This window comes from Rhinoraja longicauda, chromosome 38 (assembly GCF_053455715.1).
Source record: "Rhinoraja longicauda isolate Sanriku21f chromosome 38, sRhiLon1.1, whole genome shotgun sequence".
Taxonomy (NCBI): domain Eukaryota; kingdom Metazoa; phylum Chordata; class Chondrichthyes; order Rajiformes; family Arhynchobatidae; genus Rhinoraja; species Rhinoraja longicauda.
In genome coordinates, this window is record NC_135990.1 from 17,385,204 (window position 1) to 17,404,313 (window position 19,110).

The following is a 19,110-nucleotide window of genomic DNA, read 5'->3' on the forward strand; positions in this document are numbered from 1 at the left end:
AAGATCTCGGAGAAAACCCACGCAGGTCACGGGGAGAACGTACAAACTCCGTACAGACGGCACCCGTAATCGGGATCGAACCCGGGTCTCCGGTGCTGCATTTGCTGTAAGGCAGCAACTCTACCGCTGCGCCACTGTGCCCCTATAATGAGGTTGGAGGAGGTGCACATGAACCTCTGCCTCACCTGCAAGGACTGCTGGGGGGGTCCCTGGACAGAGTCGAGGGAGGAGGTATAGGGACAGGTGTTGCATCTCCTGCGATTGCAGGGAAAGGTACCTGGGGTGGGAGTGGTTTGGGTGGGAAGGGATGAGTGAACCAAGGAGGTATGGATGGAAAGCAGAAAGGGGTGAAGATGGGAAGACGGGGTACTGATTGTGGATGATCAGCCATGATCACATTGAATGGTGGTGCGAGCTCGAAGGGCCGAATGGCCTCCTCCTGCACCTATTGTCTTGTCTATTGTTGTATCTCCATAACGATTGACTACCTGGGCATTTCTGAACTGTTCACAGACTGTGAAGGGGATGCTGGAAACGCCCAACGACCCGGTCAGTGACCTGTCCTACTTTGACTGCATCGAGAGTGTGATGGAGAACTCCAAGGTAGGTTGATGCCTGTCTGCACGGTGACCTCTCTCTCTCGGCCAGCCCGAGCCATCGCCCACACCTACCTGTCTGCCCCTCCTCGGCCAGCCCGAGCCATCACCCACACCTACCTGTCTCTGCCCCCTCACCACTGGTGCCTTCTCAACACGCGACCTCTCTGCCAGCCTGAGTCATCACCCACACCTACCTGTCTCTGCCCCTCACCACAGGTGCCCTCTCAGCACATGGCCTCTCTCTCTCGGCCAGCCTGAGCCATCACCCACACCTACCTGTCTGCCCCCTCACCACTCTGGTGCCTTCTCAACAAGCGACCGCTCTCTCTCGGCCAGCCTGAGCCATCACTCACACCTACCTGTCTGCCCCTCCTTGGCCAGCCCGAGCCATCACCCACACCTACCTGTCTCTGCCCCTCACCACTGTGCAGGTCCTGGGTGAAGCCATGGCCGGGATCTCTCAGAGGGCCAAGACCGGGGACCTACCAGCATTCGGTGACTCCGTGGGGACAGCTTCGAAGGCCTTGTGTGGTTTGACAGAAGCGGCAGCTCAGGTAAAACATACTCACTGTACACAGTCATAGTCCCGTACAGCCCTTGCCCCAACGTCCATGCTGATCAAGATGCCCCATCAAAGCCAGTCCACTTTACTGCACCATATCCCTCTAAATGACCCCTCTTTGGGGCGGTGCAGTGGTAGAGCTACTGTCTGACTGCAGCAAAGACTCGGGTTCCATCCTGACTACGGGTGCTGACTGTATGGTGTTTGTACATTCTCCCCGTGACCTGCGTGGGTTTTCTCCGGGTGCTCCGGTTTCCTCCCACACTCCAAGGACGTGCAGGTTTGTAGACTAATTGGCCTCTGTAAATTGGACCTAGATTGTCGCTGGTGTGCAGGATAGATCTAGTGTATGGGTGAGCACTGGTCTGCATGGACTCTGGCTGAAGGGTCTGTCTCCACTCTGTATCTCTAAACTAAACTAAGCTAAACTAAATCTTTCTTATCCATTTACCTTTCCAAATGTCTTTCAAATGGTGTTATTATACTCGCCTGAACTATTTTCTCTGGCAGTTCACTCTATATACTCACACCCTCTATATACTCACACCCTCTATATACTCACACCCTCTGTCTAAAGGATGCTCCTCAAGTTCCTGTTAAATCCTTTCAACCTCTGCCCTCTAGTTTATGATTCCCCTGTACACTGACCTTGCCAGTGATGGCCAGACTCCAGCCATTGAATAACAAAGTCCAGCCATTTCCGTTGCCCTGGTAACCTGGTGCCAGCGGTGTGCCCACAACTCATTAAGATAGACACAAAAAGCTGGAGTAACTCAGCGGGTCAGGCAGCATCTTTGGCGAAAAGGAATAGGTGACGTTTCGGCTCGAGACCGTTCCTCAGAGAGTCTCAGAGAGAGTAACGAGAGATATGAAAAGGTACATGGAACAAACCAATGAAAGATATACAATAAGATAGATCAAAGCCAGTAATGTTGGCCAGGGAAAGGTGGAGCCCACAACGGTCCATTGTTAGCCGTGAGGAAGGAGCAGACAATGGAACCCAGCAGGACGACAGTGGAACTAGTACCATGACAAGGTGGGGGAGTGGCGGAGAGAGAGGGGATGTAAGGGTTACTTGGTCATCACAGCCTGGATGGGGGTGATGGGAACATGAGAGAGGGCAGAGCATCTTCCCACCCAGAGTGCAGTGGTGCGCCGTGTACGTGACTGCCAACACGCTCACACTTCCCACCCGTGTACATGACTGACGACACACTCACACTTCCCACCCGTGTACATGACTGACGACACACTCACACTTCCTACCTGTGTACATGACTGACGACACACTCACACTTCCTACCTGTGTACATGACTGACGACACACTCACACTTCCTACCTGTGTACATGACTGACGATACGCTTACACTTCCCACCCGTGTACATGACTGACGACACGCTTACACTTCCCACCCGTGTACATGACTGATGACACGCTTACACTTCCCACCCGTGTACGTGACTGACGACACGCTCACACTTCCCACCCGTGTACGTGACTGAGGACACGCTCACACTTCCCACCCGTGTACGTGACTGAGGACACGCTCACACTTCCCACCCGTGTACGTGACTGAGGACACGCTCACACTTCCCACCCGTGTACGTGACTGACGACACGCTCACACTTCCCACCCGTGTACGTGACTGACGACACGCTCACACTTCCCACCCGTGTACGTGACTGACGACACACTTGCACCTTGTCTAGGAGGCAAGACCCAGTCTGATCTCTGAAATTCCCCTCGCTGTGCATTCCTACATTGATGAGTTTACCTGAGCTTTTCTCTGTAAATGACCCCTGAAAAAAGTTCACGTTTAAAAAAAAGCTTTGCACCTGTTTCCACCTATCACTTGTCAGGCTTTGTCCCCCCTCCCCCATCTATTTTTCCGCTTTTCCCCCCAACGCCAATTAGTCTGAAGAAGGGTCTCGACCCGAAACGTCACCTATCCATGTTCCCCACAGATGCTGCCTGACCCGCTGAGTTACTCCAGCACTCTGTGAAACGTCACCTATCCATGTTCCCCACAGATGCTGCCTGACCTGCTGAGTTACTCCAGCACTCTGTGAAATGTCACCTATCCATGTTCTCCACAGATGCTGCCTGACCCGCTGAGTTACTCCAGCACTCTGTGAAACGTCACCTATCCATGTTCCCCACAGATGCTGCCTGACCCGCTGAGTTACTCCAGCAGTTTGTATTTTTGTAAGCCAGCATAAAGTTCAGTGTTAGTTTTTGGCACATGTACCTAGCTACAGTTAAGTTCCTTTTTTTTGTATACAGTTCAGTAAAAGTCTTACGTACAATGGCTCAATCATACTTAAGATGGTAAGAATAGTAGATTATATTGAGGCAGTGAACATCATGGATGGTGTATCACCTACAGCTCCATTGCACAAAACTGTTGAGCTGTCGTTTCAACCTTGGTGCACAGTGAGTTACTGTGAGAGTGTGGGGAACTGTCTGTGGTTTGGACAGTGAAGGAAGATCACCTTGACCCACACGTGCAACCACTAACCATCTGAAAGTAACTAGCATCTTAAATATTTATTTTAACACAAACCTTCCCTGCGGCAGTGATTTGCCATTCCGACTCATCTCTCTAGAGATATCTCTCTATATCTCTGATATATCTCTGAGTCTCCAACACTCTCCTCCGCCTAGCAGAGCTGGTTCTTACCCTCAACAACTTCTCCTTTGACTCCTCCCACTTCCTCCAAACCAGAGGCGTAGCTATGGGCACTCGCATGGGCCCTAGCTACGCCTGCCTCTTTGTCGGGTACATCGAACAATCCCTGTTCCAGACGTACACTGGCCCCATCCCCGAACTCTACCTTCGCTACATCGACGACTGCATTGGTGCTACCTCTTGCACCCATGCAGAACTCACTGACTTCATACACTTCACCTCCAATTTCCATCCTGCCCTTAAATATACCTGGACTATCTCTGACATCTCCCTCCCGTTTCTGGACCTCACCATCTCCATCACAGGAGACAGACTAGTGACGGACAAAAAAGGGTATGAACGTCGACTTCTCCAACTTCAGATAGCTCCTCTGTCCCTCCCTTCCCCTCCTCCTTCCCAGATCTCCCTCTATCTTCCTGTCTCCACCTATATCCTTCCTTTGTCCCACCCCCGACATCAGTCTGAAGAAGGGTCTCGACCCGAAACGTCACCCATTCCTTCTCTCCCGAGATGCTGCCTGACCTGCTGAGTTACTCCAGCATTTTGTGAATAAATCGATATATATGTCTCCCTCTCTCTTTATAGAAAAAATGGAAAACATAGATGCCCTTCCAGTCATTCAATGCGATCATGGCTGATCATCATAAATATATATATCTTTTTTATATATAGAGAGAGAGGGTGAGAGAGAGAGAGAATATCTGTCTGGAGAAGGATCTCAACCTGAAACGTCACCTATCCATGTTCTCCACAGATGCTGCCTGACCCGCTGAGTTACTCCAGTACTCTGTGAAACGTCACCTATCCATGTTCTCCACAGATGCTGCCTGACCCGCTGAGTTACTCCAGCACTCTGTGAAACGTCACCTATCCATGTTCTCCACAGATGCTGCCTGACCCGCTGAGTTACTCTGTCGTTTTGTGTCTATCTTCTCTGTATCTCTCTGTGCCTTTCCCCTGTGACTATCTTTGGTTTAAAGCAGCATGTGCTGTTCCTACACTGTTCCTCTGGCTGCTTGTCCAAGTTACTGGGGCTTGTGTGTCCACAGGCGGGCTATCTGGTGGGCATATCGGACCCCAACAGCCAGGTTGGCCACCAGGGGCTAGTGGACCCCATCCAGTTTGGCAGGGCTAACCAGGCCATTCAGATGGCGTGCTCCAACTTGGTGGACCCAGCCAGCAGCCCGTCACAGGTGAGGTGATCTCTGAACCTTTGGTCTCCGCTCAGCTCTGGGTCGCTGTGGTCTGCGTTGGTGTTAATGCATGACTCTCGCCACAGGTGCTGTCCGCTGCCACCATCGTTGCCAAGCACACCTCTGCCCTATGCAACGCCTGCCGCATCGCCTCCTCCAAAACCGCCAACCCCGTGGCCAAGAGGCACTTTGTACAGTCGGCAAAGGAGGTCGCTAACAGCACCGCCAACTTGGTGAAGACAATCAAGGTCAGTCCGCATGTGGTCCCATGTCAGGTCAGTCCGCATGTGGTCCCATGTCAGGCGTGGTAGGAGCAGAGATAGGCCATTCGGCCCGTCAAGTCATGTGGTCCCATGTCAGGTCAGTCCCCATGTGGTCCCATGTCAGGCGTGGTAGGAGCAGAGATAGGCCATTCGGCCCGTCAAGTCAGTTCCACCATTCAATCATGGCTGATCTGTCTCTCCCTCTCAACCCCATTCTCCTGCCTTCTCCCCATAACCCCTGACACCCGCACTAATCAACAATCTAGCAATCTCCAGCAGTTTGTGTCTGTATGTCCCAACTCCTATTGTCAATTCCCCCACTGATGAAGGCCAGCATTCCAAACACCTTCCTCACCACCAGATGTAGCTGTGGAGATGGGAATGCTGCTGGAGTGAGCTGTGGAGATGGGAATGCTGCTGGAGTGGGCTGTGGGGATGGGAATGCTGCTGGAGTGGGCTGTGCAGGTTGTGAATGGGCTGCTATCGTTCCCGGTGTGTCTGATGTTGTTACTCCATGTTCCCATCTGCCCTCAGGCTCTTGACGGTGACTTCTCTGATGAAAACCGTGAGAAATGCCGGCTGGCAACCTCCCCGTTAATCGAGGCTGTGGAGAACCTGACAGCATTCGCCTCCAACCCGGAGTTTGTCAGCATCCCGGCACAGATCGGAGCAGAGGTGGGTGAAGGGGGGGCACGTGGACACGTGAAGGGGGGGCACGTGGACACGTGAAGGGGGACAGGTGAACACGTGAAGGGGGGCACGTGGACACTTGAAGGGGGCAGGTGAACACGTGAAGGGGGGCACGTGGACACGTGAAGGGGGGGCACGTGGACACGTGAAGGGGGCAGGTGAACACGTGAAGGGGGGCACGTGGACACGTGAAGGGGGGGCACGTGAAGGGGAGGCATGTGGACACGTGAAGGGGGGCACGTGAAGGGGGGCACATGAAGGGGGGGCACGTGGACACATGAAGGGGGGGCACGTGGACACGTGAGGGGGGCACGTGGACACGTGAAGGGGGGGCACGTGGACACGTGAAGGGGGGGCACGTGGACACGTGAAGGGAAGGCACGTGAAGGGGAGGCATGTGGACACGTGAAGGGGAGGCATGTGAACACGTGAAGCGAAGGCGGGTGATGGGCAGGACGTGCCAGGGTACTCCCTGATCATGATGCTCACTTCAGTTCAGTTTATTGTCACGTGTACCGAGGTACAGTGAAAAGCTTTTGTTGCGTGCTATCCAGTCAACAGAAAGACAATACATAGAAACATAGAAAATAGTTGCAGGAGGAGGCCATTTGGTCCTTCGAGCCAGCACCGCCATTCAATGTGATCATGGTTGATCATTCTCAATCAGTACCCCGTTCCCGCCTTCTCCCCATATCCCCTGATTCCGTTAGCCCGAAGAGCTAAATCTAGCTCTCTCTTGAAAACATCCAGTGAATCGGCCTCCACTGCCCTCTGTGGCAGAGAATTCCACTGATTCACAACTCTCTGTGTGAAAACGTTTTTCCTCATCTGTATTAAATGGCCGACCCCTTATTCTTTCTATCTGTCAATGGGTGACGTTTCAACATGATTACAATTGAGCTATTTACAGTGTATAGATAGATGATAAGGGAATAACGTTTAGCGTGAGGTAAATCCAGCAAAGTCCAAACAAGGATAGTCCGAGGGTCACGATGAGGTAGATAGTAGTTCAGGACTGCTCTGGTTGTGGTAGGATGGTTCAGTTGCCTGATAACAGCCAGGTAGAAAGTGTCCCTGAATCTGGAGGTGTGTAGTTTCACACTTCTATACCTTTTGCCGGATGGGAGAGGGGAGAAGAGGGAGTCACGAGTGGACAAGTGACTCATCCTTGATGATGCTGCTGGCCTTGCCGAGGCAGCGTGAGGTATATAGATGTCAATGGAAGGGAGGTTGGTTTGTGTGATGGTCTGGGCTGCGTCCACAATTCGCTGCTATTTCGTGCGGTCTTGGATGGAGTCGTTCCCAAACCAAGCTGTGGTGCATCCTGATAAAATGCTTTCTACGGTGCATATGTAGAAGGTGAGTTTCTCCAGCACTGGGTTTTGCTCAGGATTCCAGCACCTCCTTGTGTCTCTAAGAAGACAATTTAACCTCTCCTCATCACTAATTCTAGGCAGCATTTTGTTAAAACACCAAGTGCTGGAGGAACTCAGCGGGTCAGGCAGCATCTCTGGAGGGAATGGAAAGACATCGCTTTGGGTCGGTACCCTTATTCAGACTGATTGTAGTAAGGGGGAGAAAGCTGGGGATGGGGCAATGCCAGGCAAGCGATAGGTGGATACAGGTGAAGGGGGTTTGATTGCAGATGGATGAACAAAGGCCAGAGGATGGAACTGCACACCAAAGACAGACATAAAATGTTGGAGTAACTCATAGACACAGTAACACAGGCAGCATCTCAGGAGAGAAGGAATGGGTGACATTTCGGGTCGAGACCCTTTTTTCAGACGTTGAATGGGTGATGTTTCTGGTCGAGACCCTTCTTCAGACTCTGAGACGTCACCCATTCCTTCTCTCCAGAGATGCTGCCTGTCCCGCTAAGTTACTCCAACATTTTGTGTCACAGTTAGTTGAGGCTGCTCCTGTCATGTGTGTGATGTGTTGATGCAGCTGGGCATTGTTCTGCAGGGTCCTGTCATGTGTGTGATGTGTGAGATGTGTTGATGCAGTTGGGCATTGTTCTGCAGGGTCCTGTCATGTGTGAGATGTGTTGATGCAGTTGGGCATTGTTCTGCAGGGTCCTGTCATGTGTGTGATGTGTTGATGTGTTGATGCAGCTGGGCATTGTTCTGCAGGGTCCTGTCATGTGTGTGATGTGTTGATGTGTTGATGCAACTAGGCATTGTTCTGCAGGGGGTCCAGGCTACTGTGTGTGATGTGTTGATGCAGCTGGGCATTGTTTCTGCAGGGTCCTGTCATGTGTGTGATGTGTTGATGTGTTGATGCAGCTGGGCATTGTTTCTGCAGGGTCCTGTCATGTGTGTGATGTGTTGATGTGTTGATGCAGCTGGGCATTGTTTCTGCAGGGGGTCCAGGCACAGGAGCCGATTCTTTCAGCCGCTCGGTCCATGTTGGACAGCTCATCGTCTCTCATCAGAAGTGCCCGCTCACTGGCCATCAACCCCAAGGACCCACCAACCTGGTCGGTCCTGGCAGCACATTCGCGCACGGTGTCAGACTCCATCAAGAGCCTCATCACATCCATCAGGTCAGCTCGCTCATGATCTTACATTCACTATTTTATTCTTTGCAAATTAAAATTATATTTACGTTTCGTAATCTTTGATGGAAGATGCCCAAGTTTGTGATGAGTTGGTGATCACGTCTGCAGTGCTGTTACTGAGTACATGTTGGTCTTTATAGAAACACGGAAAATAGGTGCAGGAGGAGGCCATTCGGCCCTTCGAGCCAGCACCGCCATTCATTGTGATCATGGCTGATCATCCACAATCAGTAACCCGTGCCTGCCTTCTCCCCATATCCCTTGATTCCACTAGCCCCTAGAGTTCTATCTAACTCTCTTTTAAACCCATCCAGTGATTTGGCCTCCACTGCCCTCTGTGGCAGAGAATTCCACAAATTCACAACTCTCTGGGTGAAAAAATTCCTTCTCACCTCAATTTTAAATGGCATCCCCTTTATTCTAAGACTGTGGCCCCTGGTTCTAGTCTCGCCCAACATTGGGAACATTTTTCCTGCATCTAGCTTGTCCAGTCCTTTTATAATTTTATACATCTCTATAAGATCCCCTCTCATCCTTCTAAACTCCAAGCCTAGTCTTTTCAACCTTTCCTCATATGACAGTCCCGCCATCCCAGGGATCAATCTCGTGAACCTACGCTGCACTGCCTCAATTACAAGGATGTCCTTCCTCAAATTAGGAGACCAAAACTGTACACAATACTCCAGATGTGGTCTGACCAGGGCCCTATACAACTGCAGAAGGACCTCTTTACTCCTATACTGAAATCCTCTCGTTATGAAGGCCAACATGCCATTAGCATTTTTTTTTTTTTTTTTTTTTTTTTTTTTTAATTGATTACAGTGCATATAACAACAACAGTAAACCCCATCCCTCCCCTTCCCTACATAATCATGAAAACAAACAAACAAAAACAAACAAATAAATAAAAATAAAAATACATTAAAAAAAAACATAACTACAATGTGACAAAAAAGACAAAAACACAAAAACATGAGGCACGGTAATTTTCACAAGTCAAATATTTCAGTATTTTCACTGCTGGATTCAAAGAAGGTACCAAAGCATGTGGCATTGAGGGGATAGTTTTACTTGTCCTTAATATGCTGCAGCACTGGGTTCCATATGTTGAAGAACTTTTGAGGGTTGCCAGACAATTCATATCTCAACCTCTCTACGTGTAAGATGCCCATTAATTCTCTTAACCAAGTCTCAAACTGAGGAGCAGAGTCTGATTTCCATAGTTTCAAAATACATCTGTTGGCAATTACCATACCATAAACCAAGATTGTGCGAGCATTATGGTCTAGCTTCTCAAACGTTGTGGAATACCCGAATAGAGCAGTTTCAGGGTCTGGAGTTAAAGTGACGTTTAAAACAGTGGAGTACCTTTGAAATAAAAGACACCAAAAGTTGTGAAGTTTTGGACAAGTCCAAAAGTGGTGAGCGTGTGTACCCTCAGCGGTCTTGCATCTATTACACAAAGGTGAGAGATCAGGAAAGATTTTATGCAGCTTAACCTTAGAGCAGTGTAATCTGTGTATAACCTTGAATTGAATCAGTTGTAGCCTAGAATTAATAGAACAGGATTTTATACTTTTCAGTACTTCCTTCCAGACATCGTCATCAATTTCAATGTTAAGGTCTTCTTCCCAGGTTTGTTTTATTTTTAAAGTAGATTTATCTAGTTTGTTTGAAAAGATACCTACAAAAGATGAGATTAGGTTCTTTGCTTCCGGGGGACCCAACAAAATTTTGGACAACGAGTCGTCTTCGGGCAGGGACTCAAAAAGCGAATTGTTTTGTCGAACATAATTTCTCAGCTGTAAGTACAGGTATGTAGGTTAATTGGCTGGGTAAATGTAAAAATTGTCCCTAGTGGGTGTAGGATAGTGGGATCACTGGGCGGCACGGACTTGGAGGGCCGAAAAGGCCTGTTTCCGGCTGTAGATATATGATATGATATGATACCTGAAGAATTGAGTTTTGGGCAATGAGAACTTGGATTGTAGCTGATCAAATGATGCAAAGTGTCTATTTATGTAAAGATCTTTTATTGTAACTATCCCTTTACAGCTCCATTCTCTGAACGCTGTGTCTGTAAATGATGGGGGGAAAGCGTGGTTATGCCAGATTGGGGCGTGCATTGACGTATTCGGAAGCTCATAAGCTTTCCTAATTTGGTGCCATATTCTCTGAGCATTGGACAGAGTGAAGTGATCCTCTCTAAGAGAGGTGAGAGATCTGGGTAATGAAAAAAGGAGAGCAGGGAGAGAAGTTTTTGGGGTTAAGCTTTTTTCAATCGCCAGCCAAGGTGGCAGGTCATATCCAACTCCCCGTTCACATGCATACTGCCAGTATACCATGACTCTAACATTGGCCGCCCAATAGTAATATAAAAAGCACGGTAACCCAGTCCCCCATGTTCCCTCGTTTTTTGAAGATAAGCTTTTGAGATCCTGTGTGCTTTATATCCCCAAATAAATGGCATAATGATAGAATCGATTAACTTAAAGTAGGATTTGGGGATAAAAACAGGGACATTCTGAAATAAATACAGAAATCTCGGCAGGGAGACCATCTTTACTGCGTTCACGCGGCCAATCAAGGAAATAGGCAACGTTCTCCATTTCTCTATGTTCTCCTTTAGTTTGTTCAACCTTTCGGTAAAGTTAATTTTAAAAAGGGTCTTGGGGTTTTTAGATATTTTAATGCCCAGATATTTTATACTGTCCGGATTTGTTTTAAACTGCATGTTGGCTAAGAATACAGGGTCTAATTCTGCTGTTATCGATATAAGTTCACTCTTCTGCCAGTTTATAGTGTAACCTGAGACCTCGCCAAAGGAATTAATAAGCTGGAATAGGTAAGGGACAGAATGTTCAGGGTCAGATACAAAGATGGCAATATCATCCGCATAAAGCGAAATCTTATGTTCCACCCCACCCAGTATTATCGGTTTTATGCCGATTGCCAGCGGCTCAATGGCTAACACGAAGAGGAGTGGCGAGAGGGGGCAGCCCTGTTGCGTACCCCTCTGAAGGGCAAAAGGGGGTGACCTATCCTGGTTTGTGAGTATGGAAGCGGTGGGATGAGCATATATTAGACGTACCCAGGAAATAAAAGAGGCACCAAGACCAAACTCTTCCAGCACTCTGAGTAAATATCCCCACTCAACCTGATCGAAAGCTTTTTCTGCGTCTAAACACAGAATGGCTTGTTTGGAAGAACTGTCGAATTTGTGATACATAATGTTCATTACTCTTCTAACATTAAAGAAAGAGAACCTATTGGGGATGAACCCGGTCTGATCCGTATGGATAATGGATTCTATACACTTATTTAGTCTAGTCGCCATTATTTTAGTATTCTTCACTGCCTGCTGTACCTGCATGCCAACTTTCACCCAGGTCTCGCTGCACTTCCCCCTTACCTAACCTGACACCATTGAATGTGGGAGGAAACCAGAGCACCCGGAGAAACCCCACGCAGGTCACAGGGAGAACGTGCAAACTCCATATAGACAGCATCCATAGTCACGATTGAACCTGGGTCTCTGGAGCTGTCAGGCAGCATCTCAACTGCTGCGCCACCGTGCCGCCCATGAGATTGAACCTGGGTAGCAGGTTGGCTGGATGGCAGGAGGCAAAGAGTGGCAATAAAGGGGGCTTTGTCTGGGTGGCTGCCAGTGACTAGCGGAGTCCCGCAGGGGTCAGTCCTGGGCCGCTACTCCACGCTTTATATGAATAATTTGGACGTGGGGATTGAAGAATTTGTGGCCAAGTTTGCGAATGACACGGAAATAGGTGGAGGGGCAGGTAGTGCAGAGAAAGCAGGGACTCTGCAGAAGGACATGGGTAGGTTGGAAGAGTGGGCGGAGAAGTGGCAGATGGAATATAGTGGAGCAAAGTGTGGGGGAATTTCTTTAGTCAGAGGGTGATGAATTTGTGGAATTCTTTGCCACAGAAGGCTGTGGAGGCCAAGTCAATGGATATTTGTAAGGCAGAGATAGATAGATTCTTGATTAGTGCAGGTGTCAGGGGTTATGGGTAGAAGGCAGGAGAATGGGGTTGGGACGGAGAGATAGATCAACCATGATTGGAATAGGTTGGACTAGAGGAATAGATCGAGTAGATGCACAGAGTCTCTTGCCCAGAGTAGGGGAATCGAGGACCAGAGGACATGGGTTCAAGGTGAAAGGGGAAAAGATTTAATAGGAATCTGAGGGGTAAAGTTTTCACACAAAGGGTGGTGGGTGTATGGAACAAGCTGCCAGAGGAGGTAGTTGAGGCTGGGACTATCCCAACATTTAAGAAATAGTTTATCAGGTACATGGATAGGACCGGTTTGGAGGGATATGGACCAAGCGCAGGCAGGTGGGACTAGTGTAGCTGTGACATGTTGGCCAGTGTGGGCAAGTTGGGCCGAAGGGCCTATTTCCACACTGTGTCACTCTATGACTCTATGATTGAATGGCAGAGTAGACTTGATGGGCTGAATGGCCTACTTCTGCTCCTATCACTTATGACCTTAAGAAACGGAGAGATTCCAGAAGCTGTTTGGAGAGAATAGCAGCTGAGCTGATGGAGTGAGGTTGTGTCGGATGGGGTATCTGGGGAGAAGCAAGCTGAGGAAGCAGAGAGTTACTAATGCTGGAGAAACCAGGCAGCCCAGCTGTGCCTGAAGAAGGTTCCCCATCAGATACATCGCCTGTCCACTCCCTCCACAGATGCTGCCTAACCCGCTGAATTCCTGCAGCACTTGTGTTTTACTCAGGACTCCAGCACCTGCAGTTCCTTGTGTTTCCATGGTGAGGCAGCATCCTGATGGTGCTGCCCACCAACCTGCCCTGTCAATGTGATGCCCATGACTGGGGAACAAGGTGGCTAACATCTGGCTGACGATCACCTGCTCTACATTGGCAAAGCCAAGCCCCTGCAGATGGTCACTGGAGCAGCTCAGCGTCAAGCAGGCCGGCGCAGCAGTAGAGTTGCTGCCTTACAGCTCCAGAGACCTAAGTTCAATCCTCACAATGGGTGCTGTCTGTACGGAGTTTGTACGTTCTCCCCGTGACCGCGTGGGTTTTCTCCGAGTGCTCCGGATTTCTCCCACCCTCCAAAGACGTGCAGATTTTTAGGTTAATAGGCTTCTGCAAGAGAGAGGTGAGATGGACTGGGGCAGGAGCTAGCATGTGGGGCCACATCACCCCATGCGAGCTGAGCAGGTGAACTGGACACAGTCACACTGAGGCAACAGAGAACTCCATTTCAGTTCATTAAACAACCTGGTTTGAACACCTTGTGTCAGTGAATGTGAGTGTAAACTGGCTCAATCGTGGTAATAACTAACCTGTCTTGCTACGCCCTGTGGAAAGTAAACCCTGCTTTTAAACACGGACATAGAAACATCGAAAATAGGTGCAGGAGGAGGCCATTCGGCCCTTTGAGCCAGCACCGCCATTCATTGTGATCATGGCTGATCATCCACAATCAGTAACCCGTGCCTGCCTTCTCCCCATATCCCTTGATTCCATTAGCCCCTAGAGCTCTATCTAACTCTCTCTTAAATCCATCCAGTGATTTGGCCTCCACTGCCCTCTGTGGCAGAATTCCACAAATTCACAACTCTCTGGGTGAAAAAGTTTTTCTCCCCTCAGTTTTAAATGGCCTCCCTTTTATTCTCAGACTGTGGCCCCTGGTTCTGGACTCCCCCAACATTGGGAACATCTTTCCTGCATCTAGCTTGGCCAGTCCTTTTATTGCCCTCTCTGACCAGGTCACCAGCCAGAGCAATGTGGTGGCTGTCAGTCCCCCTCCAAAGTGCTCAGCAAACCAGCCATTGTGTAGTAACTGTCCAATGGTTCTGGGCAGCAGCTCAGCCCATCAGCAGAGACTGATGCACAACCACCACTTCTCACACAGGAACGGAAACAGCAGTCTGCATCTAGTACGGTGTGGCAGTGCTGGAATGTTTAGTGGGCAAGTTCAAGCCTTTATTCTCCTGGTCCATGTTCATGTTCATCAGATCCAGGAGCAGAATTAGGCCATTCGGCCCATCAAGTCTACTCTGCCATTCAATCATGTGTAGGAAAATAACTGCAGATGGTGGTTCAAATTGAAGGTAGACACAAACTGCTGGAGTAGCTTAGTTGGTCAGGCAGCATCTCAGGAGAGAAGGAATGGGTGACTTTTCGGGTCGAGACCCTTCTGAAGAGTAGGGTCATTCTCTCCTGAGATGCTGCCTGACCCGCTGAGTTACTCCAGCATTTTGTGTCTGCCATTCAATCATGGTTGATCTATCTTTCCCTCTCAATCCCATTCTCCTGCCTTCTCCCCATAACCCCTGACACCCGTACTAATCAAGAACCTCTCAATCTCCACTGACTTGGCCTCCACAGCCATCTGTGGCAATGAATCCCACAGATTCATCACCCTTTAACTAAAGAAATTCCTCCTCATCTCCTTTCCAAAGGTGCGTACTTTTATTCTGAGGCTGTGTCCTCTAGTCCTAGACTCTCCCACCAGTGGAAACATCCTCTCCACATCCACTTTATCCAGGCCGCTCACTATTCACTCTCTGACATTTGGAGATTTTATAGGCTTCATCTTCTTGCAATGGCCAATGAATGATTGTTGCCACTATCCTCCTCCCGCAGCAACATTGTTGGTGTTAAACCAAGCATCATTTGATTTGCCTTTGACAATCTTGGCAGGTAGATGTTAGATCCTGACCCAAAACTCCTACCTGCCCATCTCCCTTATGTCATGGGTTATGGGAGAAGGCAGGAGAATGGGGTTGAGAGGGAAAGATAAATCAGCCATGATTGAATGGTGGAGTAGACTTAATGGGCCGAATGGCCTAATTCTGCTCCTAGAACCTATGAACTATGCAGATGCTGCCTGACCTGCTGAGTTGATTGTTGTTGCTCCAGGTTCCAGTATCTGCTGTCTCTGGTGTCTATGCCTTGCCTGCTGTAGAAGATGCTTGTCAGAGTGTGAATGGTGTACTGTGTGTGTGACCACTTGTTGCTCTGCAGGGACAAGGCTCCAGGCCAGCGGGAATGTGACTGTTCCATCGACAACATTAATAAGTGTATCCGGGAGATTGAACAAGCCTCGCTGGCAGCGGTCAGACAGGACCTGCCCACCAGAGACGACATCTCCCTGGAGGTAAAGTCAGGGGTCTGCTCGTTGTTCACTGCCGCTGAGACCCTGGGGACTCCAACCAACCCCCTGTTACCCATGTGTCGGAAGGAACTGCAGATGCTGGTTTAAACCGAACGTAGACACAAAAAGCTGGAGTAACATCTTTGGAGAAGGTCTGAGGAGGGATCTCGACCCGAAACGTCACCCATTCCTTCTCCCCAGAGATGCTGCCTGTCCCGCTGAGTTACTCCAGCTTTTTGTGTCTATACTCTTACCCATGCCGACCAACATGCCCCATCTACACTCGTCCCACCTGCCCTTGCTTGGCCCATATCCCTCCCAACCTGTCCCATCCATGTACCTGTCCAAATGTCCCTTTAATGGTGTTATTCAACTGCACCATCTACCTCCTCCGGCAGCCTGTTCCACACACCCACCACTCACCACTCACAAGCACACACATACCCACACACACGCACACGCACACACACACACACACATACCCACACACACGCACATGCACACACACACACATACCCACACACACACACACACATACACACACACACACACGCACACACACACACACACATACCCACACACACACACACATACCCACACACACACATACCCACACACACACACCGACCCACACATACCCACACATACCCACACACCGACCCACACACACACACACACACATACCCACACACACACACATACCCACACACACACACACACATACCCACACATACCCACACATACCCACACACACACACACGCACACACCGACACACACATACCCACACACCGACCCACACACACACACACACACATACCCACACACACACACACACATACCCACACACACACACACACATACCCACACACACACACACACATACCCACACACACACACACGCACACACCGACACACACATACCCACACACCCACCCCCCTGTGTTCTTGCTGCAGGCTCTGCAGGAACAGATGAGTTCCACGGTGCAGGAGATTGGCCACCTGATTGACCCGATCACCACAGCCGCACGAGGGGAGGCGGCTCAGCTGGGACACAAGGTAGTGCGCGTGTTGATGTGTGACCCCTGCGTGCTGTGTGACCCCTGCGTGCCGTGTGACCCCCCTGTGCCGTATGACCCCCGCAGTGACGTGTGACCCCCTGTGCTGTGTGCCCCCTGTGTGCCATGTGACCCCCCTGTGCTGTGTGCCCTCTGTGTGCCGTGTGACCCCCCTGTGCTGTGTGCCCCCCTGTGCTGTGTGCCCCCTGTGCCGTGTGACTCCCCTGTGCTGTGTGACCCCCCTGTGCTGTGTGACCCCCCTGTGCCGTGTGACCCCCCTGTGCTGTGTGACCCCCCTGTGCTGTGTGACCCCCCTGTGCTGTGTGACCCCCCTGTGCTGTGTGCCCCCTATGTGCCATGTGACCCCCCTGTGTGACCCCCCTGTGCCATGTGACCCCCCTGTGTGACCCCCCTGTGCTGTGTGACCCCCTGTGCCGTGTGACTCCTGTGTGCCGTGTGACCCCCCTGTGCTGTGTGACCCCCCTGTGCCGTGTGACCCCTGTGTGCCGGGTGACCCCCCTGTGCTGTGTGCCCCCTATGTGCCATGTGACCCCCCTGTGTGACCCCCCTGTGCCATGTGACCCCCCTGTGTGACCCCCCTGTGCCGTGTGACCCCCTGTGCCGTGTGACCCCTGTGTGCCGTGTGACCCCCCTGTGCTGTGTGCCCCCTGTGCCGTGTGACCCCCCTGTGCTGTGTGCCCCCTATGTGCCATGTGACCCCCCTGTGCTGTGTGACCCCCTGTGCCGTGTGACCCCTGTGCCATGTGACCCCCCTGTGCCGTGTGACCCCCCTGTGTGACCCCCCTGTGCCGTGTGACCACCCTGTGTGACCCCCCTGTGCCGTGTGACCACCCTGTGTGACCCCCCTGTGCCGTGTGACCACCCTGTGTGACCCCCCTGTGCTGTGTGCCCCCTGTGCTGTGTGCCCCCTGTGCTGTGTGCCCCCTGTGTGCCGTGTGACCCCCCTGTGCCGTGTGACCCCCCTGTGCCGTGTGACCCCCCTGTGCCGTGTGACCCCCCTGTGCCGTGTGACCCCCCTGTGCTGTGTGACCCCCTGTGTGACCCCCCTGTGCTCTCCCCTCACCACAGGTCACGCAGCTGGCCAGCTACTTTGAGCCGTTGACGTTGGCGTCGGTGGGCGTGGCGTCCAAAGTGCTGGACCACCAGCAGCAGATGACGGTGCTGGACCAGACCAAGACGCTGGCCGAGTCGGCGCTGCAAATGCTCTACGCAGCCAAGGAGGGCGGAGGCAACCCGAAGGTAGGGCGCAGCACGGGACATCAGCGCATCACCCGCTGTAGGCCAGCCGCCAACACGTGGCAGCATGGACAACCAGCGCTGAGCTCAGTGTAGCAGCGTGGCACTGAGCCCTCAGTGTGGCAGTGTGGCAGTGTGGGCGACCAGCGCAGAGCTCTCAGTGTGGCAGTGTGGACGACCAGGCGCTGGGGCTCAGTGTGGCAGTGTGGCACTGATCTCAGTGTGACAGTGTGGCACTGAGCTCTCAGCGTGGCAGAGTGGCACTGAGCTCTCAGTGTGGCAGTGTGGCACTGATCTCAGTGTGACAGCTGTGCACAGTTTGTACACTCACACAGAGGGGACATGCTGGCAGGTGAGGGCAGGTTGGGTCGCAGGGCCTGTTTCCACGCTGCGTGATTCTATATGACTATCCTTCAAAGCCCTTGGCTGGTAATGCCCGTGTGGCCAACACCCACTGCTCTGCCCTCATCAATCCCCGTGGTGACCACTTCAAAAAGAGCTCAGATTTGTAAGGCTCCATTTCTCACGAAAAAAACCCAAGTTGGGTACGTGTCGTGCCTGTAACATGCCGTGTGTGTGACGTGTCTGTGACATGTGTGTGGCATGCCTGTACCATGTGTGTGATTCGTTTGTACCATGATGTGTGTGTACCATGCCGTGTGTATGACGTCTGTGCTGTGCCGTATGTGTGAAACATGTGTGTATCATGTGTGTGTACCGTGCCATGTGTGCCGTGTGTGTGAACCGTGTGTGAGACATGTGTGTACCGTGCCGTGCTTGCTGTGACGTGTGTGACGTGTGTGTACCGTGCCATGTGTGTGATGTGTCTGTGCCGTGACGTGTGTACCGTGTGTGTGACGGGTGTGTAGCGTGCCGTGTGTGTACTGTGCCGTGTGTGTATTGTGCCATGTGTGTGTCATGTGTGCCGAGCCATGTGTGACGTGTGTGTACCGTGTGTGTGGCATGTGCGTACTGTGCCGGGTGTGTGGCGTGTGTGTACCATGCTGGGCCCGTGATGCCCCGTGTTGTGGGGGTCCCAGGGGAGGTCCCATGTTGGGGCCACTGCCCTTGGTCCTGGAACAGACACTGC

The 19,110-nt window shown here is 51.2% G+C and overlaps 1 protein-coding gene across 2 annotated transcripts in view; it reads left to right on the forward strand.

Annotated features, from left to right (window-relative positions):
* Positions 1–19,110, forward strand: part of LOC144610992 (talin-2) — a 183,798-nt gene that overhangs the window by 94,580 nt on the left and 70,108 nt on the right. For both annotated transcript variants that reach the window (XM_078430074.1, XM_078430075.1), the window contains 9 exons: positions 514–603; positions 1,031–1,153; positions 4,903–5,046; positions 5,133–5,294; positions 5,844–5,984; positions 8,366–8,547; positions 15,578–15,710; positions 16,663–16,764; positions 17,853–18,023. In XM_078430074.1, coding sequence (XP_078286200.1) covers positions 514–603; positions 1,031–1,153; positions 4,903–5,046; positions 5,133–5,294; positions 5,844–5,984; positions 8,366–8,547; positions 15,578–15,710; positions 16,663–16,764; positions 17,853–18,023 — 1,248 coding nt within the window. The remainder of the gene's footprint in view (positions 1–513; positions 604–1,030; positions 1,154–4,902; positions 5,047–5,132; positions 5,295–5,843; positions 5,985–8,365; positions 8,548–15,577; positions 15,711–16,662; positions 16,765–17,852; positions 18,024–19,110) is intronic.